The following is a 26554-nucleotide window of genomic DNA, read 5'->3' on the forward strand; positions in this document are numbered from 1 at the left end:
TCTTTCTTTCTTTCTTTCTTTCTTTTTCTTTCTTTCTTTCTCTTTCTCTCCCTTCCTTCCTTCTTTCCTTCCTTCCTCTATCTTTCTTTCTTTCTCTTTCTTTTTCTCTCTCTTTCTCTTTCTCTCTCTCTCTTCCTTCCTTCCTTCTTTCCTTCCTCTTTCTTTCTCTCTCCCTCTTTCTCTTTCTTTCTTTCTTTCTTTCTTTCTTTCTTTCTTTCTCTCTCTCTCTCTCTTTCTTTCTCTTTCTCTCTCTCTCTTCCTTCCTTCTTTCCTTCCTTTCTCTCTCTCTCTCTCTCTCTCTCTCTTCCTTCCTTCCTTCCTTCCTTCCTTCCTTCCTTCCTTCCTTCCTTCCTTCCTTTCTTTCTTTCTTTCTTTCTTTCTTTCTTTCTTTCTTTCTTTCTTTCTTTCTTTCTTTCTTTCTTTTTCTCCTTTTATCCATCTACTATTTACCCAACAACCAACCTTACCTAATTTTTGGCTTTCATTTTATTACATTCTGAATAGTTTCACACAATTCATGTATAGTTTGCCTTTCATGTTTTGACAGCTCATTATAAAGCCTTTGGTATAGTCATTCAGATAATTAAATATCTCATTCATTTTTCAAATTCACTCAACAAATATTTATAGAATAAAGATGAAGCCTATGAACTTTGTGTCTGAACTCTTCCATGCTTGCTGATTGACTGGATCTGTGTGTGTATGTGTGTGTGTGTGTGTGCGTGTGTGCGTGTGTGTGTGTGTGTGTGAAAGAGAGAGAGAGGGAGAGAGAGAGGAGTTTGGGGGCCAAGGATAATGCTCACATTTCTACCTTAGGACACTCAGTGGGATGGCGAGGCCTTCACTGGGCTAAGGTAAAAACATGGAGGAATAGGTTTGTAGGGGGGTGAATGAGGAGTTCAGTTTTGGGCTTACAGAGATTGAGGTGCTTGTGGGATGTCCAAATAGAGATATCAGTGGCAGTTGGAGATACAGATATAGAATTCCTGACTATGGAATACATTCCCAGAATTATTAACAAACATATAAAATGCACCAATTTGTCTTTACTGGGCCAGGACTGGGAATGTCTTTCCAAGAGGAGACTCTGCATATAGTTAGGGGCACTTAGTGGAATTAATGGTGAGCCCACCTCAAGCTGCTTCATTAGTAGAAACCTTGACAGGGAGCAAGGCTAGAAGGGACACAGAGTTTATATACTGACTATTCTGGATAAGCTGATTTATGAGAATATGGGAGGTGGCTTTGAAGGACTCCTTGAAACTTGTGAGCCATAACAATAATGGTGAAGCCTTGAGAGAAAGTAAAGTTATAAATGGAATTGATCAAGAACAAAACTTTGGTAAAATCTGGCTTAAGGGTATCTGGAAGGTAAGAGACAGAAAAAGAGAAGTAGAACGGTCAAAAAAAGCAGAAGAGCAGACTAGAGTGGTGACATAAGAGAGTATTTCCAGGATAGTGACCCATGGTATTAATACCTTAAAGAAGCTGAAGAGCAAGAGAAATGAAGAAGCAAGTGAAAATAGTCACTGTATCCACCATGGCCTATAGGGTGTGTGGTGGGCTCATGGTATCAGTCTCATTCATGGCATTTTTCTGAGTTTTTGAAATCAGTTTTCCTAAAAGTCATAGTGTGCATTGCAAAATCATACTCTAGGTTTCATTCCAACTATCCATGTGCTAACTGTAGTCAACTTTCTGAAGAACTATCTGCCTTTGAACAATTCAAGGGTTTGTTGAGTACCAACATTTGCCTCTCTTTGATTTTCCATCCCTCCTCTGCTCAAAGGCAGTGGTATCCCTCTGATTTCTCCTCAGGACCTTTTTTTTTTTATCTCGGTAGGTAGTCTTCCAAGTTCTGAAAGAATGTTTTCCAATCACTCTCCTCTGATTAAAACATACCTATCCTGTGCCCTGTAGGCCTGTAAACCAACATTTATTCAGCATCTAAGGTGAATGGATTTGAAGGTAAAGGTCTATGGTTTGTCCTTAGGAGACGTTCACAATAGTGAGTGACACGTTCATAAATAAGTGTCATATAAGGCAGAGTGATGTTCTCTGAGAGCAGAAAAACAGAAGTGATTTAATTCCTAGAACAAAAAATTTATTCTGCTAAAGCCAATCTGATAAACTTATTTGAGCTGATAAACTTATTTGATGGCTGAAAAGTCAAGGTGAGGATGACATTTACCTTTAACTAGTCTTTTTAGTTTTAATCTAAGGTACTAAATAAACTGATAATGAGGGAATTATACTGAAGGGAATTTTTGGTTAAGGGCAACTTGTCTAGAATTTCTTTAACAAATCAATTTCTTTGGTGGCCATAGGGCTAGTGTTTTGTTTTGTTTTTAACATAAGGCTAGTTTTTTTTTCTTATTTGTGAGTCCATGCTATCCTTAATTTCATTTCTTTACCATTTCTTCTTGCTTCCCCTGCTTGTGGTTATGAGCTCAGAGTAGATGTTTAAATCAGATGTGCTGTAATCACCTGAGTTTGCCTAAATTTCTTATCAATTGCTCTTCTTGTCAATTATTATTTTCTGTTGTTTGTGCCCTTTGTTCTTTGGCCTTTGTAAGGCCAAGATGCCTTAACATTCCCCTCAGCCTGACTAAACTTCAGACAGGCTTTTTCCTGACCCAAGGCCTCTGACCTCCTTTCCTTAGAGCATTTACTTTAGAAAACTTTTCATTGTAAATTCTTTGTCTGCCCCATTGCGAAGTATTCTCCCAGCCTCTTGCCAGTTTTACAGCCCAGGAATATCTTTCTTAAGGACACGGAGCCAAACCTTTGAAATGCAATCATTGAAGGAGATCTCTGATTCTCTTTTGGAGGGTAGAAGCCTAACTTTCTAATTGGGACAATTAGCAAACACAATTGACCACCTTCCCCACTACTAATCTTCAGGACTTTTGCAATAGCTCACCCCAGTACTTAAAAACTCTTCCAGGGGGGCGCCTGGGTGGCTCAGTAGTTAAGCATCTGCCTTTGGCTCAGGTCCTGGGATAGAGCCCCGCATCGGGCTCCCTGTTCTGCGGGAAGCCTGCTTCTCCCTCTCTCACTCCCCGTTTGTGTTTCCTCTCTCGCTGTGTCTCTCTCTGTCAAATAAATAAAATCTTAAAAAAAATAAATAAAAACTCTTCTAGGGAGTTGAGTTCAATCTCTTTTCTCCTGCAGTAGGTCCTGACTGCATTGCAATAATCTTGAATAAAGTCTTCCCTGCCTTAACTCCTTCATGTGCAATTTTTCTTTGGCATTTGTAATTTCCAAAACAAAGACTCTCCTTGGCACTTTCTTTTGCTGTTTAAAAAAATTATTTCTAGAAAATACTTAGCTGACCGGATTTACAATTTCTTCTTTCCTTTTTATCTCCCTCACAGATTCCTGGGGGATCTTACTTTCCAAGGCCTGATGTCAGTCTTCCCTGATAACAGTTTCCTTGTCTTTGTGTGTGTGTGTGTGTGTGTGTGTGTGTGTGTGTCTTGCTGATAGAGCTGCTGGGGTAACCCATATATTTTTCAACTATTTAACACATTCTCAAGGAGATCACCTCTCTCTTTTGTATGACAGCCTACCTATCAACATCAATTCTTCCTTTGAAATCAGCCAGTTGTCTTATCTGGCAGAATCCCACTTCCTGTGGACATATCCTACTTAGTGTCAATCTAAATAGGATGCTCATGAAAGCATTGTTAAGGTAAGATGTGTTTTCCCGTTTTTGGTCAACATCTGAGTCTATTATTTAGCATACCCTAGGAAGAAAGACACACATTTGTGTGGCTTAACTCTTCTGATCACTAATCAGAAGAACTCATAAAATGATTCAATAAAGTGCATGACATCCCGGAGAAGTTTCTATGAGAAGATAAAGTTACCACCTGAGAAATGAATGCACAATTTTCCTATGTCTCTCTCATTTGAAAAATTTAGAGCTTTTCTGTTTCTGTGGCTATAAAACTTATGTCAATCATCCTTTGACATTTGTGACATCCGTATTTGTCTGTGCCAAGGACTGCACCAGGTTTAGAAGGAACTGGGACAGTGTACTTAAATTTGGATAAGTATTTACAAAATCATGAAATAAGCACACTTTTATAATTCTTGCAGTGTGTTGGCTGATACATCTTTAATGTAACAATGATAAATTCAAAGATTTCCCCCCCAGACTTTACTGCTTTGTTATGTTAAATATTAATATATTTTTCTTTTTCTGACAAAGCACTGGCCCATGATGAATGGGGCTCCTGACTTTCAGTCTAAGAATCTATGGTATGGGAGGACACCTGTGCTGGCCTGCATTTTGTGGAGATAGGAAGAGGTAATTAGGTTCCTTCCTTGGTTACATTTGTATCAACAAAGGGCAAAAATTCCAGGTGGCTAGCCATGCCAGAAGTGAAGATATAGGACCAAACATGGCTGAGGAAATTGGAAGGTCATGGCTGCAACTCTCTCAGGCACTATAGACAGGTCTCTGAAAGTGGAAAAAGCAAGGAGCATGATTGAGATTCCTCACATCAATTTCAATTTTCTTTCCTTTTTGTTAGTTCTAACGCTGTCTTGGTGCCTCCAGATTATTGGGAAATGATAAAGAAAAATATGAATCTTATTATCTGGGGCTTTCCTTTATCTGCTCCCAACCCTCATTCTTGCCAAATCAGTTCCAGTCTTCAGCAGAAACCTAATTTTGTCTACTGCCTTGTCAGAGAGAAAGGCTTACAACTCACTTCTGCTCATCCTTATTCCTTATGCAAGGAAGTAGAGATAAAAAGACAATAAGAGAAGTGTATTTTTTTCTTTATAACATTGAATTTGAGATGTATGCCCCCCACCACAAGTTCTTCTTCTTTATGAATAAGAAACAATGGTTTGTGGGGCACCTGGGTGGCTCAGTTGGTTAAGTGTCACACTCTTGATTTCAGCTCAGTTCATGATCTCAGGGTCGTGAGACTGAGCCCCAAGTTGGGCTCTGCACTGAGCGTGGAGCCTGCTTAAGTTTCTCTCTCCCTCTCCCTCTGCCCCACCACCCCTGCTGGTGCATGCTCTATTTCTCTCTTTAAAAAAAAAAAAAGAAAGAAAGAAACTATGGTCTGTAATGGAGACACTACCAGCCAATTACTTACATGGCAACCAGGCGTTTACATAAATCAATAACCTTTATTTAATGGATTCTCCACTGAGCTAAGTATAGTTTTGATTTGGTTTCCCTCATGTAGCAGGTTACCTCTAAGCTCTTTTTTAAGATTTATTTATTTATTTTACAGAGAGAGCATGTGTGTGAGTAGCGGGGAGGGGCAGAGGGAGAAGGAGAGTTTCAAGCTGTCTCCCCATCTAGTGTGGAACCTGACTCTGGGCTCAGTCCTAGGACCCTAAGATCATGACCTGAGCTGAAACCAAGAGTCCGATGCTTAACTGACTGAGTCATACAGCCGCCCCACCTCCAAACTCTTTTTATTTTCCTTTTCACTTTTTAGGAACTGGTTTGTGGGACAGATTCTTCCCCTTTCCATAAAGTCCAAATGACAGTATACAGTTTGCTCTGGTGATCATGCCTGATTCTTCTTTCCCATAGGAACATATGATGTCATTTTGCAGTTAAAACATTCAATAATTCATTTCACAAACTTTTATCTAGTGCCTATAATATGCCAGACACAGCGATATTGTGGGGACATGAACACAGATTTTAAAATTTAGTGGACCATATTTGTGCCAACACTAAATAGTGTTTATCAAGTGTCCATTTGGCTCTGCGAAACTTTTTCTTTCATAGAAAATATACAGTCTAGTAACAAATTATGATGATTCGCTAATTTCACTCTTACCTAATAGGAAGCAAAATTGCCCAAATGTACATTTTATACAAGGGATTTAGGATTTTAAGGAAAAGCACAAATGTCATAAGGGTTAAGTGGTTATTTCCAGTTTTTCCATGAGTATTCAATGGAAACGATAGGGTGTTCCTTAAAAGTTCTATACTTACTCATCTCTGCAAACAGCTGTCTTCTTTCTGCCATGGTATTTCCTCTTTTCCCACTATCTTCAATCATTCTAGGAGACAAAATGGTTACAGTGTTATTACCCTCATGCTATTGAGGCAAAAGAGCCATTTCTATGTAAACACACTTGCTGTAGTTATGTCACAGAGACAAACTATTTAAAACTGTGTATTTAAGAAGTGTAGCTTTACTTTCACTAATTTAAATCACCATACATATTTTTCCATACACAGTGTTGTTGTAATTGTTAGAGGAGGTATAAAATTTTTATTTTCTAACATAAAAATAACTACAATGGCAGATGACCTTGTGCCAAACTGAATTCAACCATCCACCATCTGTTAGGTGGTTCATTTCCCATATAGTTTCTCTTTCAATTTGGGGAATACCTATGAAGAATATAGAGCAGATATTACAGATTCCATTCAAGAAATGATGATATTGAGAATCTCATGAGATTTAGTAAATTTAATGGTGAAAACATTTGGACTCCAAGACCAGTTTGCCTTCCACCATATTCTTCTGCAAGTTGTCCCTGTGCACCCCAAACCCTAGTTTGGATGCAGGTTATTTTCTAAATATTGATCTTTAAGTTGAGTGTTTGGAACCTGCAACGGTTTTTCTATGCATAATAATTTCATGCAAGGTGGTTAGGTTCACACCTCTCTGCTTAACTATACTCCTGTCTGCAGTAATCATTTAAAAGTGCTATGAAAATGCCAACAGATAAAACAGAGAGTCAAAAAGTGTTTAAAAAATTAAAATTTGACTTGAGGAGAAAGAAGATAATGAGAAAGTTAATGGAAATGTTCTTTAGCTCAAGAGAGGAATTTGGGGTAAATATTAAGGGTTTTATAGGTTGATGGAGTTGATTTTTTATTGTATCTAATTAAACTTTTGAAAAACTAAAGTTTCCTCTCTCATACATGCAAATACATGTACACATATACCACCATGTTCTGATTCTCAGGGGGCAGTAAACAGAAGGCATAGCTGATCTTTTTGCCTGTCTTTCAATGGACCCTGCTCTTTCTCAAATATGGTTTTCTGTCTATGCTATTTTTTTGGCCCAGATTCCCTGCTCCCTATGCCTGGCTAATTTGCAATAACCTTTCAGCTCTTAGTTTAGGTGGATCTTCCTCTGAAATCCTCCCTAATTCTATAATTGTCTGGGTTTGGTGCCTTTCCTCTGAGCCTCCACAGCCCACTATCCCTTTTTCTCAATGCTGAAAATTCACTTAACAAATCTTTATTGAGTGCCTTCTATACTCCAGGAACCAAATTAAGTTCTAGGTATACAACAATGATCAAGTCACAGTTCCTACCCCCAAGGTGCTTATACTCTAGTCAGGGAGATACAAAAGTACAGAAGCAATGAAACCACAAGAAAGTAATTATAGCCATAGCAGTGGAAAGATATGTGAGTGTGAGAGACATTGACTACCTGGGGGTAAATTTAACAGAACTGGGTTGCAGAAGACAGGTCAAAAGAGAATAGAGCTGTGTACAGAATAACTCACCTAAGGGTAAAAGAAAATATTGGTGAAAACCAATGTGATGCCAGTTATTCTGGTCAAAGAGCCTCACCAGTTGTTTCTATGAGTGAGGGATGATTTGCCTACTGACAGGAAGGGAAAGAAGGGCATGGAACAGCCTTGGTTTACAGAGTTTAGGGAAGAGTGTGTTCCCATTCATGATGGGTGATGATGTACCCAGGGTCTGGCCTAAATAATAACTGGAAAAGAATAGGGTTATTAATGAAGTGTCTTCAATTTGGTAACAATTCAGTGCTGAACACAGTCAAGTACTTTCTTTTTATGATTTTAAATATGCAGGTATGGTTGGTATATAGAGATCACACCCTTCCTGAGTCACAGAACCCCATCTCCTTTATTCCAGAGGAAGTGGGTAGATAATAATCTGACATTCACAAAATAGTCTGGATACAGCTTCCAATTTTTATTTCAAGAGCTTAGAAGTCGTGTTGAAGCAATAGAGAGATAGAGGATAGAACCAGTGATATGTTCCTGCATCTGTCTGTATGTTGGAATGAGATGAAAAGAACTGTTAAAAATAAATCACAAAGGATGGCAGTCTGGAAAGCTCTGATTGAAAATGTCAGGGAAGGAAAGACTGGCCTCCAAACCCACAGTGCTTACTGCCTGTACCCCTCAATTGGTACCGTTTGTGATATCTCTTTTCTAGTTAACTTTTTGTGTGTTTCTCTGTAAGGTTTTTGAGGGTGGTGACTTCAAACATTTTAAATTCTTCACAGTGCCTAGCAATCCAATCAGTAAATGATATGTCCAGTTAGTATTTATTGAAAAAAAATGAATGAAACAAAAAAAAATAGAGGAAAGAACAGTAAGAGCTAAGTTTGCTCTCCATGAAATGGACTTTTAATGATATTTCCCAAAACTGATTCACAGAAGAGTTCAATTCAGATTGCACTAGTTTCAGAAATTATTTGAAATGAAGGAGACTAATTTTTATCTCTTATAATCTAGGACCATACATTTTAAAGCAAAATCTTGTCTTATGAAACAGAAGCTAAAATAGATGCAAACTACATTGATGTCACCGTTCGGTCTATTCATCATCATTTTGTGATTAATTAACTCATGAAAGAACCATAATTAGTTATATAACAGGAATTAATTCTCACTTCTAAGTAAAATGTGTACCTTATAAGGACAAGAAGGAAAAACTCAGTCATGTGAAATAATAGAAAGCATGGAATTTAATTATAAATATAAAAGGAAAACAACACATTTCTCATTTCACCACTAAAGTTTCCTGGGAAGCAGCACTATTAGATAAAATTGAGAATACACATTTATTACCCATTGATCACAGTCATAATAGTAAAAAGGGAAGGCATGTTAGTTTACTGATTACATGGATTCAACAGAGGGACTGATGGACAGAGTCTATTCATGAATCGAACTGGCAAGGAGCACCACCATGGGCCCCTTAGTTTCCAATTTAACTCTGATCAGTGGGACTTGATATACATAATGCTTGACTTTCTTCTTAGCAAGAATGAAGAGCAAAACTTTCAGTAGGGGAAGGTAGGAGGGTTTTTGCAGAGAGCAATTTTGCTTCTGAAATTGTCACGAAGCTCTGCTTTTCATGAATTTCAGTATTACAACAGCTGCCCAAAGTCATATTGAGGAGATGAAGGGGAAAATAACCCATCTTTGAGATACTAATGTCACAAGGTGTGTGGCTCACCAACAGGCCTAATTTGGTGAGTTTCAGTTACTCCTTCATGTAGACAAGATGCTTGCAACCTTAGAATTTACCAGATTGCATAAATGTCAAAATAGCAAAAGGAACTAACAGGTGATGAATAAGTGATGAGCTCCATTAAGTCATTTCCTTTACTAGGGTTCAGTCCCATGAATTATACAGGGTGTGCATTGTTTTCACTTATGAGAATCTATCCATTTCATTTACTTAAGAAATATTTATAAGGTAGCTATAATTTGTCAGATACTCTGCTAGTTTCTCAAGATCCAAAGATGAATAAGACATGATCCTTGCTTTTAAGAAGCTCACAGTTTAGAAGGAGAAACAAATTATTCCAAATGAGAATTGTATTTGGTGTAATATGTACAATAATAAAAATACATACTAAATATAGTAATCTACTTCTGGGAAATCTGAGGGACGCATCGAAGGGTGACTCTGGAACAGAGTTTATAGGACAAACAAGAATCTTCCAGATGGAAATGAGTGGAGGAAATGGTAATCAGAGTTAGAGGTAATCATGGAAAAAACATGGAGCTTTAACAAGAATATATGGGAACTGGGAATAATTCAGTATTGCTGAGTGCAAGTGTGAGCAGAGACGCCAGAACAGGCATCAGATCTAGAAGGTCTATTCTCACATCTGGACAGTGTAGGGCTTTCCAGAAGATCAGATGCCACCGTGGTTAAGTAGGAAACTGATGTGTACAGATTTAGGTTTTGGCAAGGAGGTTCCAGCATACTGAGTGGAGGGAAGCCCGGGCAGGTGGGAGGGTAGGGATGGGAGCACATGATTAAGGGAAGAGTCCAGTTTGCTGGAAATTTCTGTGATTCAGGAGCAAGAATATTATGTCTTACGCTAAAGGATTGTTTTGAGATACAGGGCACGCAATGGGACTTGGTGATTTGCGGTCTCCGTGAAGAATGGTGGAGGAGGGCAACTCAGTCTTTGCTCTCCCACACCACGTCACACACTGGAGAAAGCAATCTGCTGCAGTAACGACTTCATAGAAAGTGAGCTCATCAAGTCACCTTGTTCCAGCATCGTCATGAAAAGGGGGCCACAAAATTGGACAGAGGCTCCCGCTCTCTGCCACTATTTGTGGGGGACAGGCTAAATAACAGAGTAGAAGAGTGAGGGAACCAGCAAGAAATAGAGAATAAATCAAAATACAGGGCACAGAGTGTTAGAAGAAATGTGAATTGTATTTTGGCACAGTGAGAATAAGTTCACATTGAAATATCACATTCTTGAGTTACTTCCTTCATGACACTTCTTTAATCCAACATCACCCATACTAAACACACATTTCTATGCCACATGACATAAGAAGTTTTAAACGTACAATCTTAAACTGATGCTGTCTTACATTTGTATAACTTTCTGAAGATTATAAAATGCTTCTCCCATATAACCTTGTGAAGAATTTGGGGAGATATTATTATTCCCCAGTTACAGCTGAAGAACTTGAGACTCAGGCAGGTAAAAAAATATTTCCCAAAAAACACACTTTCTGGAAGGGGAGACATTTAATCCATTTTTTTTTTGGCTTTTAATTTTTAAATTCCTAGGCTGGGATGAATTCTAATCACCAGTAATCTTACTCCAGCTGCCACTGTTCAATACAAATTAAGATTTCCTGAAACTAGTAAGTGAAAAGAAGTTGCTAGAGCTTGGTGATTGACAGGCCAAAAGGAGGCGGAGGGGAAGGGTCCACAGCTCTCTCAAACTGCTGGAGAGATTCCTTCGTGTGCTCCTCCCTAACGGAATCCTCCTATTCTAAAACAGTGTTTTATTGGACATAATCATGGAGATGAAAATGATTCCCAGTGTCCAGAATGATGTAAACCCAGATACGTAGAAACACATCAACTCACACACTGGCTCGCGCTCTCACGTTTTAAATCCACAAAAGCTAACAATGTTTTTAGAAATGTCTGGCTCTGCTTTGCCTCTGCTCCACTTGAGGAAACACTTAAGACCTGCAGACTTTGTGCTTAGTATGACGAGCCTGTTTCCGGGCCTTACTTCCCTCTGCTTTGCTCCAGGGGGATGACAGGAGGGTGCTGTGTTCAGCAATTACCAGGCCCTGCAATCCCCCAAGTTAATAACTGCAGTGAAGGCCATTTCAAGCTCCTTTCCTCCTTTAATTGATTTATTGGTGGCATATAAATGCCTGTTTCCATTTCTGTTAATGAAAGAGGCCTCTGATACGACTTTCGCAGTTTTACATTCTCGTCCTCATCTTTGGCAATATAATAAAAAAGTATTCAGAGCTCTTTCCCGAGGCAAAGTATAATTGCACTTGCTTTTACTTCCCAGTCCTTTATCAAGATGAGCCCCTGTAAGAAGGAAAATGCTGTTACTAAAATAAATGGCTATAATGGGTTTCGGATTTCTTTTTCTTTGAATGTCATCTTCTGCTCTTGGAACTTGGGTCTTGTAATTGGGGGGCGAGAGGTATGAGCTCACTATTTTAGTATAATGACCAGCTGGATGCATTATCGGGGATTTGATCTCCCCTCCGAAGTACCAAGCATAGGTACTTGGCTGTGACTGCCCATCACACTAGCCTGGAGACCTTGTGAAAATGCAAATACCTCGATCTACTGAATCTGGGGTTGGAACGGAGCACTTGTGTTTTTAAGAGCACCAGAGGTGCTCCTGATATGTAGCCATGTTTGAGCTAGAAATAGGATATGAGTTGAGTTTGACCATAAACCTACTGGCAGAACATTAGGGTGGAATTCTTATGTTGCTTTGTTATATGTTTCTCTTGTTTGTAAGACCCACTTTAAAAAATGTACCTTGAGCCCAGGGAGTAGATAATTAATTCTTTGGGGAATGTCAATATACCTAAACATTTACATACAGTGATATGGGTACCTAAAGAGGCAAAATTGAAGAAATAGAAAATGCCATTAAAAATTTGAGAAAACCATTTTTATTCCAGGAAGAACAACTCTGAGCGGTACTGTCAAGTCAGGAAGGAACTTGATGTTCTGGGGTAAGAGTGTACCTGACATTTAAGGACATTTGGTTTTGTTTGCTTTCATTTGGCTTAGTAAGAGGCTGGGACTCCTGCTCATTAGCACCTGCCATCACCCTCATCCCCCCTTATTAGTAGTAATGGCTTAAAGATTTCAGAGCACGGCTGGGAGCAACTTGGCTTGGGTAAAAAGGAACCTTTTGGAAGGAAGATGATGAAAATTTGAACTCTGTAATGTGGGGTTCAAAGTTATTAAAATGTTTCTGAAGGACTGGAGAGCCCTGTCTCGGAGCCCGACTGAAAGGACCTCTTCTAAGGGGAGATCACTCTAAGAAGGGGGTTGTCTATACTGATGCTACCAACACTTCATTGGGACCCAAGATTTTTCAGACCACCCTTTATTCAATAGGATGTGCCTTTGGGACAATAGTATTGTGTGTGTATGTGTGTGTGTGTGTGTGTGTGTGTGTGTATTTCTCAAGAGGAATAATGTTAAGAGTATAGCCACTTGGTCATGGTGGAACGAACTATGGCAGTCCCTAACACTAGAGAGAGAGGTATCTTTGTCCTCCTATTGGGATTGCTCAATTCTTAGTTTCTAGGGGATAGGTGTTAGGAAATGACTGCCTTCTGATCATTTGGAACTTTCTCAATTCAGTGTAAGATGTCAGAGTTCATAAACATAGGTCTGTTTCTTTTTCCTACATGTCTAATACTTGAAAACAAATAAGCGAAAAGTTCCCTCCCTCCATAAGTAGAAGAAGATTATTTTTCATTAATCTTGCAATGGGACAACCTCCATTTTGTAACAAAATTTTTGAGCCCCACTTACTATAGTGAGATTATACTGTAAATATAAGAGTAAAACATTTTGTAAATGTTTGTAAATGTAAAGAGTAAAACATTTATATATTTTTTTGTAAAACATTTATAAGAGTAAAACATTTTGAAAAATTTTAAGATTGTAATTCCAAATTTTGTTCAAGTGACAGAGTTAACTTTAGCTTCTCAATAATGAGGCTTCAAAATGACAGGATGTATTAGCTGATTAAGCAGTGCAACGCTGTCTAGGTCATAATTTAAGCTTTAGATCCTTTTAATGATTTGATAAAAGGTAAGGATACTCACCCCACCAAAATGTTTATGGACGTACATGGATAATCAATTAAAGGAAATATAGTTGCTTACGTGGGCTGGTTTAGGGGAAGAAGGCTGGGAGCTGGTGAGGATCAAATGTAGCTTTGTTTTGTAGGGAGCACCAACTGTTGGTGAAAGAGAGTGGCGGGTCACAGTGGGTGTACCTGCAAAGCAACTGCCCAGGGAGACAGTGCCAGAAGGCTCGTGGGGGTCTCTTGAGGCCAGGCAAACAGGAAGGATGTTGAGGAGAAGGCAATGATGGGCTCCTCACAGGGTAGAAGCCAGCACGCCTGGGTCTACACACTTAATGTTCATGTGTCAGGCTGAAACTCGAATCTGATCAATCCAAAGTGCTTTAGGACATTATGACGTGACTCCTGGTGCTTGAAAGAATTCTAACTCATCTTTCTTTTGAAAGATCTTAAAAAGAGCAGTAGAAAGAGATAGGTACCCCCCGTCCAATTCTAACGCATTAAGGGGAAGAAAAATGGGGGCAGTTACTGACCCATGGGCCAATCGTTATCTGGACTTCTGGGAGTATGACTTCCAGGAGAAGAACTGGGAAAAACAAAGTGAGAATAAGTGTAGGACATGGCATTGAGCATCAAGAAACGGGCCAGGGAGGCTTGTGTGCTTCAAGATGTCCATTTTTTATTTTTTAGGGTTAAGGAATGTTATGTGTGGAGACATAGAAAAGGCAGAGTCAGGTAAGAAAATTGTTTTCTGCAGTAGGATGAGAAAATCAGACTCTTTCTGGGAGGAGAAATAGTAATAATAAGATTAAAAGAATAACTGCCACAACACTATTTAAAACAATTACCACTTTACAAAAAAGCTCGCCCTGTACCAAGCATTATGCAGGAGTTTTCTCATTATGTTTTTAGAAGAACAGCATGTGTTGATATTGGTATTCCTATTTTACCAACATGGACACCGAACTTCTGAGAAATTAGGTAATTACCTAAGTGACCAGTTTAGAGTTTCAAACCAGACACATCTGACTACAGAGCCCACCGAGCTTCTTAAGATCAAAATGGTGTTGTATGAAGTAAGACTCAAAGGAACTTCTCCTTTTTCTCTGAGGATGGTGGTGGTGGGACATTCCCACACATACACACAATGAACGAGGCCGAAGCATCACTGAAGATGGGCATTAGTGGATGCCAAGGGGAGTTGGGTGGGACGGTGGTAAGGGGTTGTGCGCTGGCATGATTTCGCTAAGGAAAGAAACCTACAAGTCATAAAGCACATAGATCCTCTGCACTCCCTGCTTCAAGTTCTCCCACCTCTCCTCTCTTTTCATTTTATTCCCTCTTTCCTGGATCCAGATTCCTCTTCTTGCCCTTTCTTTTCCTTTCCTTAACTCTGCTCCTTTATTTATTTTCTTCATTTCTATGTGTATTACGGAATATGACTCAAACCAACAAAATAAACAGTTCTTAAGATTGAGAAAGAAAGACCAAGCAAGTATAGCAGGAAAAGAAAACAATGTTATATGGTGAGTAAGTTCTGTGGATCTAATGTATAGCATGGTGACTGTAGTTAATAATAATGAATTTTATTTTATTTATTTTTTAAAGATTTTATTTATTTATTTGACAGAGAGAGAGAGAGAGAGAGACAGCAAGAGAGGGAACACAAGCAGGAGGAGTGGGAGAGGGAGAAGCACGCTTCCCGCGGAGCAGGGACCCCGATGTGGGGCTCGATCCCAGGACCCTGGGATCATGACCTGAGCCGAAAGCAGACACTTAATGGACTGAGACACCCAGGTGCCCCAATAATAATGAATGTTAAACTTTAAACTTTGCTAAGAATCTTAAGCTTTCTCATCAAAAAAAGAAGGTAACTACTTGAGGTGATGAGTGTGTTAAGTCACTTGCTTATGGAATCATTTCAAAGTGTATAGGTATATCAAATCATGTTGTATGCTTTACAGATGTTACAGTTTTATTTGTCAATTATACCTCAATAAAGCTGGGAAAATTAAGTTTATGCCCTTAAAATGCAAATTTCCCTGGGAGAATCAGAAAGTTCACCTTGGTTTAATTAATTTGGTTGGTTTCTTCCTCTTCTTTTTTTTTTTAGAGAAAGCGAGAGAGCGTGGGGGAGGGGCAGAGGGAGAGAGAGAGAATCTTAAGCAGGTTCCATGTCCAGCATGGACCCCGAAGCGGGGCTCAACGTGGGGCTTGATCTCATGACCTTGAGACCATGACCTAAGCCAAAAACAAGAGTCGGACACTTAACCTACTGAGCCACCCAGGAGCCCCAACTCTCTTTTGAGATAAAGAGGGCAAATGGGGGGAGGGGACTAAGACAGGCAGGAAGGAGGATGTCAATAGGACCACTACTATCTTTTTACAGATTCAGAACCAATACAAAGCAGGAAAAGAACACAGGGTTCCAAATACAGTCCATGAAAGATATGAAAAGATGAAAGAGAGTGTCTCTTGTTTTTAAGCCCCCCTCCTCCTTACTAATTCTTCTGTATATCTCTCAAAATATATTTGTGCCAGAACAAATATTTTCAAAGGGCAAATCTCAAGAATCCTAGATGGTAAAAGAAGCTATTTTGTTCTCACTTAAAATGAGGAATAAGGGAATCTACATTTAACAACTTTTCAGTCTAGTGTAATTTGTCGGTAGAAAGTGGAATGGAGGCTAACCCAGAGTTAAATATTAAATTAATTAATATCATGCTATTTTTTCCTTTCTCTACTCAAATTCTCTCAGTGGAAAATATCTCAGCCTGATACAATATAAAACAACCCAGGAAACGGCAATGACATTGTAGGGATTCTGATGATTCCTATCCAGTAAAGTCACAGCCAAGTCTATGGGGTTAATATATGCACATGCCAAAATTAAATAGGCCACATGGAAAAGAAACAGGCAGAGTGTATGAGCTGCCAGAAGTTATGGCTGCAAGATCCCCAGCAGTAAACAACGGCATTCTGCACACCACGGTCCTTTCCCTGAGAGGAGGGGTGACTGGCCTGACAGGAGTAGAGAATGGAAAGAGAAGAAACAGAGGCAGCCCTTATTTCTTGCCTCTGGATCTGTTTTCATGACTTAGAAGCCTCTTCGTTATGTCCCTTCCTTTGAAGAGGATTTGTCTGAAATTAAGGAATGACTGGAAGAAATCTCTGTTTCTTGAGAGAACCATGGCTCTAAGTTGGTGGTTGCCAAGAATTTTAGTGGGGAAGAATAGCTGGTGGGAAGGCGCCTTCTTTCTCAGTCTTGAACCTCGCAGGCCCTCTGGATCATTTTGTGGAGGCAGACGTATGAATGCCTGGGTCATGTGGCAGGAAGGGACTCTGAGATTCGTTTGCAGAGAATAATAACCAAAATAGTTAACAGGCATTAAGTGCTTACCATGTGTGGGTAGGCTCTGAATTATAAGCATTTTACAGGCATTGTCCTATTTATTTCTTACCCTAACTCTGAGACAGGTCATACTACACTACCTTGTTTTATAGAGGAGAAAACCAAGGCTGAAGAGGTAGACAGAATAATGGCCTCGCAAGGAGGCGCTGGTCCCAATCTCTAGAATTTGTGACTATGTTACCTTACATAGCAAAGGGACTTTGCAGATGTGATTAAATTAAGGATTTTATGATGAGGAGATTATCCTCGATTATGTGGGTGGGTCCAATGTAACTATGAATCCTTATAAAGGAAAGAGACACTTTGATGACGGAGGTAAGGCTGAAGACCGAGGGATGGGGGTAGCCTCCAGAAGCTGGGAAAGGCGAGGTAATGCATTCTTCTCTCCAGAAGGAAAGCAACCCTGCCAACACCTGATTTTGGCATAGTCAGACCCTTTTTGGACTTCTGGACCTCCAGAACTGTAAGATAATTGTTTTAAGCCACAAATTTGTGATAATTCATTATGGCAGCAATGGGACCCTAATCCAGTTTGAAAGGTTAAGAAACTTCCACGCGATCACATTGCTGGTAGCCACAGAACCAGGATTGGCACTGCACAAGTCTCTCCAGAGGCTTTATATGGAACCATCATGCTACAAGGCCAACCTCTGCCTCCTTAGACTCCGCTAGCTCCCAAAGACCATTCATTCATTTGCTGAGATCTACTATGTTATTGCCTAATGTTTCTGATCCTATGTAATCCTCAGATCTGGAGGTGTTATCATTCCTACTTGAGAAGAGTGAGGCTAAGAGATTTTTAAAAGCTAAAATTTACATCTAGGTCAGTCTCCCTGACTGTCATTGCAAGTTTTTAGCTTCTTCATCCTACTGCCATATATGTGTGACCAACATTTACTTGGCATCTGCTAAACACCACCATAAAACATAAATTCAAATTTGAGTGTTTGTCCCTCAGTAATTCTTGAACAAATCTAGATGGTCCTACAGGAGTCACTATACCAACTACGCTCTAGGAATATTCCACTCCAGATGGTTAGTGGTAGGATCTCTGGACACAAAGTTATCATTGACACAAGCTCTTTCAATCTCAGTGGTTTAATGATTAGAATTAATTAGGCTACACTCTGATGCCATCTATATCAACACATTTAATTAGCTCTGATTGCTTAATTAATATGGTCAACTTTAATAGCAGTCAATCTAGTAAAGAATATTCTCAGATTATTAAAATATGAGATCACATATCTGACTATCACGATAGAAGAATCATTAGAACACAGTCTACCACATATAAAAAATCATCTGGATGGGAGAATACCCTGCTTCTAACAGATATAATATTCTGAAACATAGGAGTTGCTAGCTAACCAAAGGGTCTGGAAATGAGGTGCCTGCTGCTGGGAACTTTATGATCCCCAGAAAGCCTATACCACAACGAATTGCATTTACCCAATTAAAAGATCACATCCTTTTATTATGTTATATTATTTTTACCATAATATAAAGGACAAAATGATATATAATACAATTTTGTAGAAAACGGACCTGCCTAGAGGACCAGAAAACAAAGCTAATTATTGAGTCATAATCCCCAAGTTAACTGCTAAATGGAACAAATTAAATACACACACGCACAATCACCGTTTCTCTGACTCCGTGGCGCCCCTTCTTCAAACTACCCCCACTTCCACAGACACAGGACTAGAAACAGTCACAGTGATGCCAAGTAAGAGCTGTAGCCCTTGAACAAAACATTTTTAGCCAAATAGCATCAAAGCCACTGCGGGTATGCTTTTGAGATTGGAAAAGTCCATTCTTGTGATGCATCACTATATGTCTGCTCCGTGAATCGGTGAATACTGAAAGCAAGTGTTCCAGATTCATGCTCCAGTGTCTGCATTTACGGAAACAAGTGTCCCTGGACCTCGTGAGAACATAACAAAGGGTAATAAGCGGCAGGCTCAGCATCCAAGACTGAACAAGCAGTTCCTTTTTAAACAAAGGTTTTTGCGGAGGGGTACTCAAGCCATTTCCTGCTGGTCTGGCCACACAGACTAGCGCCCACCATTTCACTGTCATTTAATGCCCCAGAGCAGTGATGCATTTAATAGTACGTTAGTGACTTCAAAGACTTAATGAGTCTAAACTACTACCTGGAAATGATTAGGTACTCAGAGAAATAACTACTGAAAAACTGTTCTTTAAAAGCTCCAGAAAACTGTCGCAAGGGATTCTGGGACATCGGTAGTTGTTATATGTGACCAACAGTATCCTTCGAGCTCCCACGGTGTAGAAATGCATCTCAGAGAGGCTCCCTTCCAGCTGGGCTTGAAACATGAATCAGTCCTGTCTCTTACACAGTTACATCAAGGCAAGGCATTTCAAATAAAATACAGAGCCTGCATAACATTTCAGGGGCAAAAAAAAAAAAATGATTTGTAAGTAAAGGAGTCAGACCAAGAAGCTCCTCATTGTTATTTCCCCATTTGTAATATGTCTGTAATATGGTTTCCCAACTCTGTGGTGTCACTTGTGAGAACAATGACACTCAGAAATCAAGTGATAGGTTTAAGGCTGCACAATGAAGTAGCAACCTCAAAACTTAAATTCTTGGGTCCTGGTTAGACTTGCTTTTCAGTCTATAACATTGTATCATACTGCCTTCACAAGTCAATGACACTTTTCCTCTTTTCTGATGTAGTGATCTACTTCTTTGAGGCAGTGCCTCTAGTGTTAAATGGTCTCCAAAACTTTTATCACGAAATGAATATGGGGTGTTAGGGATGGGGGTCAGGGGAGTAAAGAATGAGAACCTTGGAGTTCACAAATGATTGTTATAATCACAAGGGCCTGCAGAAGTCTTCTCAAGCAGGCAGGGCCTGTGGAACCAGATGCCTGAAAATGTTTTAAACTTGAGTTATTGTTCTCTAAGGTCCATTAATAGTCTGCAAAGTGGCCAAGCTAATGAGTTCTTGAAAAGACAGCTTTTTGAAGTTTGGGGTGCCTTTGTTCATCCCAACTTTAAGGATTATGCCAATATTTTCTGGAGGTGTGTAGGGGACAGACTAGTTGTGATGGTGAAGAACAGAAAGAGACTAAACCTCTCACCTCCAAGCAAAACGAAAAAAGAAAAGAGGTCATTTTTCATTTTTAAATGTCACAGTATGACAAGTGTGCTTATTTTTAATATAGAGCCTGCTTATATCCTAATCACACAGAATCAGAGTCAGGTGTTTTTTAGTTTTAAAAGTTTAAGCTAATTATGTAGTTTTTCTCTGCAAAAGTTGTCAAGAGTTATTTGCAACATGCTCTTGGCAACTTTTTCTAGCCCAGTATTCAATGCTAATCCTCCGGTAATGTGGTGCTCATGGCTCTGGGCTCTCAGAACCAGGACTGGCACAGGACTGAGAGCCCTGCACGAGAGCCCTTGAGGGAAGGGGCTTGGGAAAGAGGCGTTACTATTACATTGGCATTTCTTACTGTCAAATGCTCCCCTCTTACAGACAGAGCAGACTCCTAGGAGTAGGGGCAAGGAACAGCAGACAGAAGGAGGGAATAAAGATGTCAAGGTGCAGAGGGAGCAGAAGGCAGAGGAGCTAAAAGAGGGTGACCACTCAACCTCAAGGAAGGTGTCCAGGCTTGCCTTGCTTTACTTGGCAATGGGGATTTTGGTAAATCATGGGAGAGGCAAACAACCAACATGGACACCTTCGTTTTGAAGCAAGCAGACATACCACATTGTTTAATTTCGGAAGTCCCTGGGGTCTTCTCACTAGCAGAGGCTATACTGTGGCTGTGTTTCTTGGTTTAGATGTCATGCTTTATTGTGGCAGCCTGTGATTACATGAGCTCATTTAGGAACCATGCCTTTTGTATCTAATGGCCTCCATAGTAAATAAAGATGCATTCTGGCGAATAGGGAGTAAATGCAGGATGGACTTCTCACCACCTTTAAAGTCCAAGTCTTTAAAATGTCTTTGTAGGTCCTGAGCAATATGGCTCCTAGGTTCATCGTTGGCCCACGCACTCTGTTCACTCACTGCACCGCCGTCACTCATGGCTCGGGGCCTTCCCTTCCTTTGCCTGGAATATTCTCTTTTCTGTTCCCTGTGCAAATCCCAACCCCTCTCAGCCCCAAACCCGGCCAACTCTCATTAGCCTCACTACCCTAGGGCGGCCTTTCCTAATTTCGCTAATACACTCTAGCTGTCTGCTTTCATAATGCCCTCACAATTTACTTTTATAACAGTTATCACAATTGTAGTCATAGAATACTTTATGAAATTGGTTTTTTGGGGTCTGTATCACTCATAAGACTGTCAGTTTCATGAAGGGCATGCATCATCTCAGGGGTGTTCATTAGTACCACTAGTGCCTAGAAGGAATGAATAAGGCCAAAGGAGGATGATTACACCGGCTGCAGGCCATTCTTGTGGCTTTCACTGTACAGAGAGGAAAAGAGGAGCCGCTGGAAGATTTCCGTGCCCAGGAGTTAAAAAATGCAAGCTGTAATGACAGAATATTAATCTGACAGTGAATGCACAGGATGAATTGGAGAAGCCTGGGAAGATCAGAGTTGGAAGGTTCGGCGGTGGAACTCGGCTTTTCCTCTCTCAGAGCAGTCGTTGGTCATACTATACACTGTTCAGAGGGAGGACCATACCATAGATGGCTCAGTTGTTGCTAAGAGAAACTACTTACAAATAAAATGAGAGAAATCACTCACTTTCCCTCTTACGGTTTCAAATATATTTTTAAGAGATGGGGAGATGAGGTAAAGAAGAACAGACTATCTGAGGAGGAATAATGAAGACTTCACCTCAATAAGTAAAGTTTTGTGATTATTTCACAAAATAATTTTGCACACTTATATATGATTTTAACTTTTAAACTGTAGGCTGTGTGTGGATGAGAACTTAGATAATAGCAACTTTCATAGGTATAATTTGACTCTGCCTCCCTCCTCATTATAAGATAGTTCTTTCTTTGATGATTGAAATAGTCTTTATATACATCAGAAACAAACAGTCCTGTTTCAGGTAAGCCCCAAATGGTCAATTTTGGATAACTCTGAATGTTTCCAAAGATACCAAATATCCTCCAAATACTGATACTTTCACTATACAGGAGTTTAAAAATGAATACAAGTTAACTTTTGCTACTTCCCCATTTTGAATGGAGTGAACTGCTTCCTGTGCCAAAGAAGATGAGAAGTGTTGCCCCATGGCCTCTCATGGCCTTCTGGACAAAGCTGAGGACATGCAGTACAGTAGGAAGAACACATCGAATGAGGAACAGGTAGAGAATTATTCCCCAGATTCTGTCATTTCTAGAACAAGATAGGTTTATTTTTTTTAAAGATTTTATTTATCTATTTGAGAGAGAGAGAGAGAGCTTGAGAGAGAGTACAAGCTTTGGGGAGAGGCAGAAGGAAAGGGAGAAGCAGACTCCCCACTGAGCAGGGAGCCCGATGTGGGGCTTGATCCCAGGACCTGGGATCATGACCTGAGCCGAAGGCAGACGCTTAACCCGCTGAGCCACCCAGGAGCCCCCAGATAGATAGGTTATTTTTAATGCAGGGTTTTGAAGCAGAATTTCCAACTCCACGGCATAGATGTCTTTTGTGTATATCTGCTATAAAGTTAAATTCTATATATTAAATACTGTTTTTCCATTGATTTCAATTTTTAAATGAGCAATAAATTCCAGAAGTAGTAAGGGCATAGGACGTAGTCTTTGGGGGTGGGGTGGGATGAGGACTCTGTATGACATAATATAATAATAATAATAAAATCTACAGCAAAAAATTTAACTCCTTTTATCATGTCTTGGTGCTCTTCTTGGTGTATGCTGCTTGTCCCTCATTCTTAAAGTGCCTAGCATATTATAAGGTTGCCAGATTTCGTGTAAGTATGACTCAAATATAGGACATACTTCTACTACAAAATTATTCACTCTTCCTGAAATTGAAGTTTAATTTCACATCCTGTAATTCATCTGACAATCCTATTGAAATAACCTCCTAGACTCAGAAAATAGTTGTTGGGTGATTTAATTTTCTTTACTTTGGATTATAGAAAAGTCTCTTCCAGTTTGCGGATTTTAATTTTTGCCATGGAATCTTTTCTTCAAATTAATTCCTTCGCTGGAGCCAAGCATCTAAAAAAATAATAACAGTTGCTCTGGCAGGGAAAAGAGGGGAAGGAGGGCTGAATACAGCCCACTGAGGCTCCCATCCTTCGCTACTGTTGAAAATCCATTTGTTTAGCCCAGACTTCTCACTGTCAGATGAGAAGAGGAGGCCCACGGAAGAGGGTGACTATAAATCCAGTGGCTTTGCTTTGCAATATGCAGTTCCTGCACATAAAGGCAACTCAGCAGTCCAGGAATGAGTTACACTCCTAAAGTTAATTTGTAAGTTTCATTATAGCACATTTTCCTGCTCAGAAAATGCTATAATATTAAAGTTAGATTATTAGGTGATCCAACAAGGTAACTAAAAAGTGAAATATCTACCATGGGAAAATACTAGGGAAAAATGTAGCTATTTCACATAAATTATGGGTAAGATAGGTTTTCCTGGACTAGGCTAAAAGCCTAATGGTCATGGTTTGTATTAGTGAAACAGTGTAGAGGTAGGCAAACAAATATTCTATTGTCTTTTTTTAAGTTTTAGGGAGACTGATAAACCCATTGGAATTGGTAGGAGGCTAATCTGGTGGGCGGAGCAGAAAATGCAGAGAAACAAGGGGTGAACAGAGAAGGTGGGGCTCTGCTAATCTTTCCCAAACTCTTCAAGAGCTTATAACATTTGGAGAACATCTTACGTGACTTCACCATCCCTCACCTGCCCTATCACTTCTTCCTATAAAGTCACTAACTCTAAAGAAAGAGAAAAATCCTCCAATCCTATTATCTCTCCATTTATTCATTCATCTATTTATTAATGCAATGAAGGGTTAAATATGTGGGCCAGGCACTGTATGAGTCATTGGTGACATAGTGGTAAACAAGACAGAAATAGTTTCGACCCTCAGGAAACTTACAACTCATGGGGGGGGGGAGACAGACATGAAAATATGACTGCAAAAATAATTAACTATAATTGTGCTAGTGATACCCAGATAAGTACAATTACTGCAAACACTGGCTACCTAATACAGAATCATCATTATCAGCAGCAGTATTTATTATGCACTTACTATGTGCAAAGGATTTTATATCCCTTGTATCTAAATTCACACAAATCTTGCAAAGTATGGAGGTAGGTATTATTATTATTATCACTTTTTAAAAAAAAAAAGATAATGGAAAACTTCCTTTTTTCTGTGTATAACCTCGACTACCTTCCAAAGAAGCCATTGGAAAATCCTTTGTTCTGCTAGCATCTTGATGCATTTTGAGTATGAAAGTTAGGAACAAGAACAGAAGAGAGCTAAATTTCTCTGCATAGCAAGAGGAAAAATATTTGTAGTTCCTAAGAAACAGTCTGGAGTCATGTGTGAGGGGCAAAAAAGAAAAGGAAAAGTAAGAATGACATTGGTAGAGAGATGAAAAAGGCTGTGTGCTCCCAGCCCCCCACATCCCCCAGCTCTACCAGTCCTTGCCAACCCCACACCTGCAGTGAAGTTACTAGACATGTCAGTATTGAGTGGATTCTTCGTGGATGCTGGAAAGGGGGTCAAGTTTCACTTACAATCTGATAAAGGGGGAAAAGAGAACACAGTTTGCATACTATTGGAACCAGACGAATGATAGGTTAAGGGACAGTAACTCCCAAGAATTCCCAAAGGTTGTGGGAAGGGTTTACACTTTCAAATTGGTTCACACCAACTTTATCTGACTCCCCAAGGGGGGAGGAAGTTCCAGCTGATAACTGGATTATCCAAATGAGTACATATGGACTCAGAGAGGTCCCAAAGCTAGTTATTGTATAAAAATTATACTTGAACCTAAATCTGACTTCAAGGTCTGTACTCGTCCTACTTTGTCATGCTTCCTCAGTTTTGTCAAGAAGGGTACAAGGCGCCATAAGGCAATACTTCTCACCCTATATGACTCTGTAGGGAATTAGCTCCAGACTGACCAAAGTAATGGCTGATGATTCTCATGTCAGAATCCCCCAAAATTGTGTGCTTCTTTAATGCTTAACATCCAAAGTACTTTTACATACATTACTTAATGTATGGAATTTTACTTCTTCTGAATAAAGAACTAAATAAATTGTGCTAAATAAATCCCAAGGGGTTGTTAGTGCTTTGTTACTACAAATCACTCATCCAGCTGTTCCTTCATGGGTATGATCTGCTATATGCAGCTTTGCCAAGCAGAGACACTCAGCTGGGGAGCAAATGTAGAAGTTGCGTTTGCTGTGCTTGTGGACAGACATCAAGAGCAACGTGTATATCCTGTAGGCTTTGGAAAGAAAACTGGGGACATAATGTCCTGGTTAAAGCAAATGCCTACATTTATTTTTGGAATTATTTCTTGGAACTGTGAGGAGATGAGTTTTTTCATGCAGAACCAAGGACAGGAAGCAAGAAGGTTAAGAAAATGCAAAAAAGCCCGAGTTCTTAAAGCTCTACTAAACTTAGCTAGTGTGTCCTGGAGGTTTAATCACTAGGTAGAGTAAATCCTCAGCAGGTATAAATAAACTTAGGTTCCTTTTAGATCATCTGCTTTGTTTGGGGAACCGCCAGACCTATAAGGGCCATTTATCCCAAGTTGCCATTTATGTCTTTCCACCTTGAATTTTCCATCTCTTGTCTCTGTGTCCTCATTTAGATGATATTTACTTTTAGATCTTTGAGAGTGCCTGGTATGCTGTTGAAACTACTCTTTGAATGCCAACATGGAATAAGCCCAGCTTTCTTGGAAAAAGTTTAAAAACTGGAGTGTGAAATTCTTTTAATGTATACGAATCCCACAGCTGATTTTAGTGTCTGGAAAATATCCACCATTTTACCTACGGCATGCGCTCGGATGTATTGTTCTCTGTGTTAGCTCTCAGAGCAGTGTTTGCAGAGCAGAGAGATGCGGTTGCCCAGATGTTTCCTTCGGAAGGCTAGAGCTTTTGCTTGACCCCTTGCCATTTCACACACGTGGCAACACAGAATGTCTCTCTGTTGCTCGACTGCACATGAAGCCGCCGTAGAGCTGAAGAAAGACAAACATTTGGGAGGGGAAGTTTGGCTATGGCTTTAGACATACCTTAGTTCCAATCTCCTCACTGCCATGTTCTACCTGCAGGTTTTGGGGCGAATAACTTAAGTTTCTCTTACCGTCAATTTCCTTCTTTGACATTCACCTTCTGTAAATTCTGTGAGAACTGAATGAGGTAATTTTGTCAAATGCCTGGCACTGTACCTTCTAGTTTCTGTCCCTGGACATCTGTCACAATGTCCTTCCAACATTCCCTTTCCTCCTTTTCTCCTGTAAATCTCTCTCGTCATCTACTCCATGTGTTTGCTGTGGGGCTGACTTTGTTTCCCTTCAGACAGAGAAGCAGAATACCCTATGCCCCCACCCCACCCGGCCACAGTGACTGTTCAGGGCTGTGCACACAACCCAAGCAGCCTTTTGCCACTTACTTGCTGGGATCTTGTTTGAGGTACTAAGAACAATTCCCTGCTGAGGATGCTGGTGGCCATCCTACTTGCCACTTGGAAAGTCCCTGTCCATGGGCTAGTGAGAGAACCCGAGATCTGGTTATGCTGTTTGGGTAGGACTCAATAGGAATACAGTTAAGCAGAAACTAGCAGAGCCTGGAAATAGGAAAAGATAGCACTTTGGGGA

General features: G+C 39.9%; 1 protein-coding gene across 26 annotated transcripts in view; it reads right to left on the reverse strand.

The window, feature by feature from the left end:
- The window catches only part of DTNA (dystrobrevin alpha), a 338390-nt gene that overhangs the window by 114688 nt on the left and 197148 nt on the right, over window positions 1-26554 (reverse strand). For all 26 annotated transcript variants that reach the window (XM_073898312.1, XM_073898313.1, XM_073898311.1 and 23 more), the window contains one exon: window positions 5978-6045. In XM_073898312.1, coding sequence (XP_073754413.1) covers window positions 5978-6044 — 67 coding nt within the window. In that variant the 5' untranslated portion in view covers window position 6045. The remainder of the gene's footprint in view (window positions 1-5977; window positions 6046-26554) is intronic.

This window comes from Callorhinus ursinus, unplaced genomic scaffold, assembly GCF_003265705.2.
Source record: "Callorhinus ursinus isolate GAN/ISIS: 27379988/994484 unplaced genomic scaffold, GSC_fseal_2.0 scaffold11, whole genome shotgun sequence".
Lineage (NCBI taxonomy): Eukaryota > Metazoa > Chordata > Mammalia > Carnivora > Otariidae > Callorhinus > Callorhinus ursinus.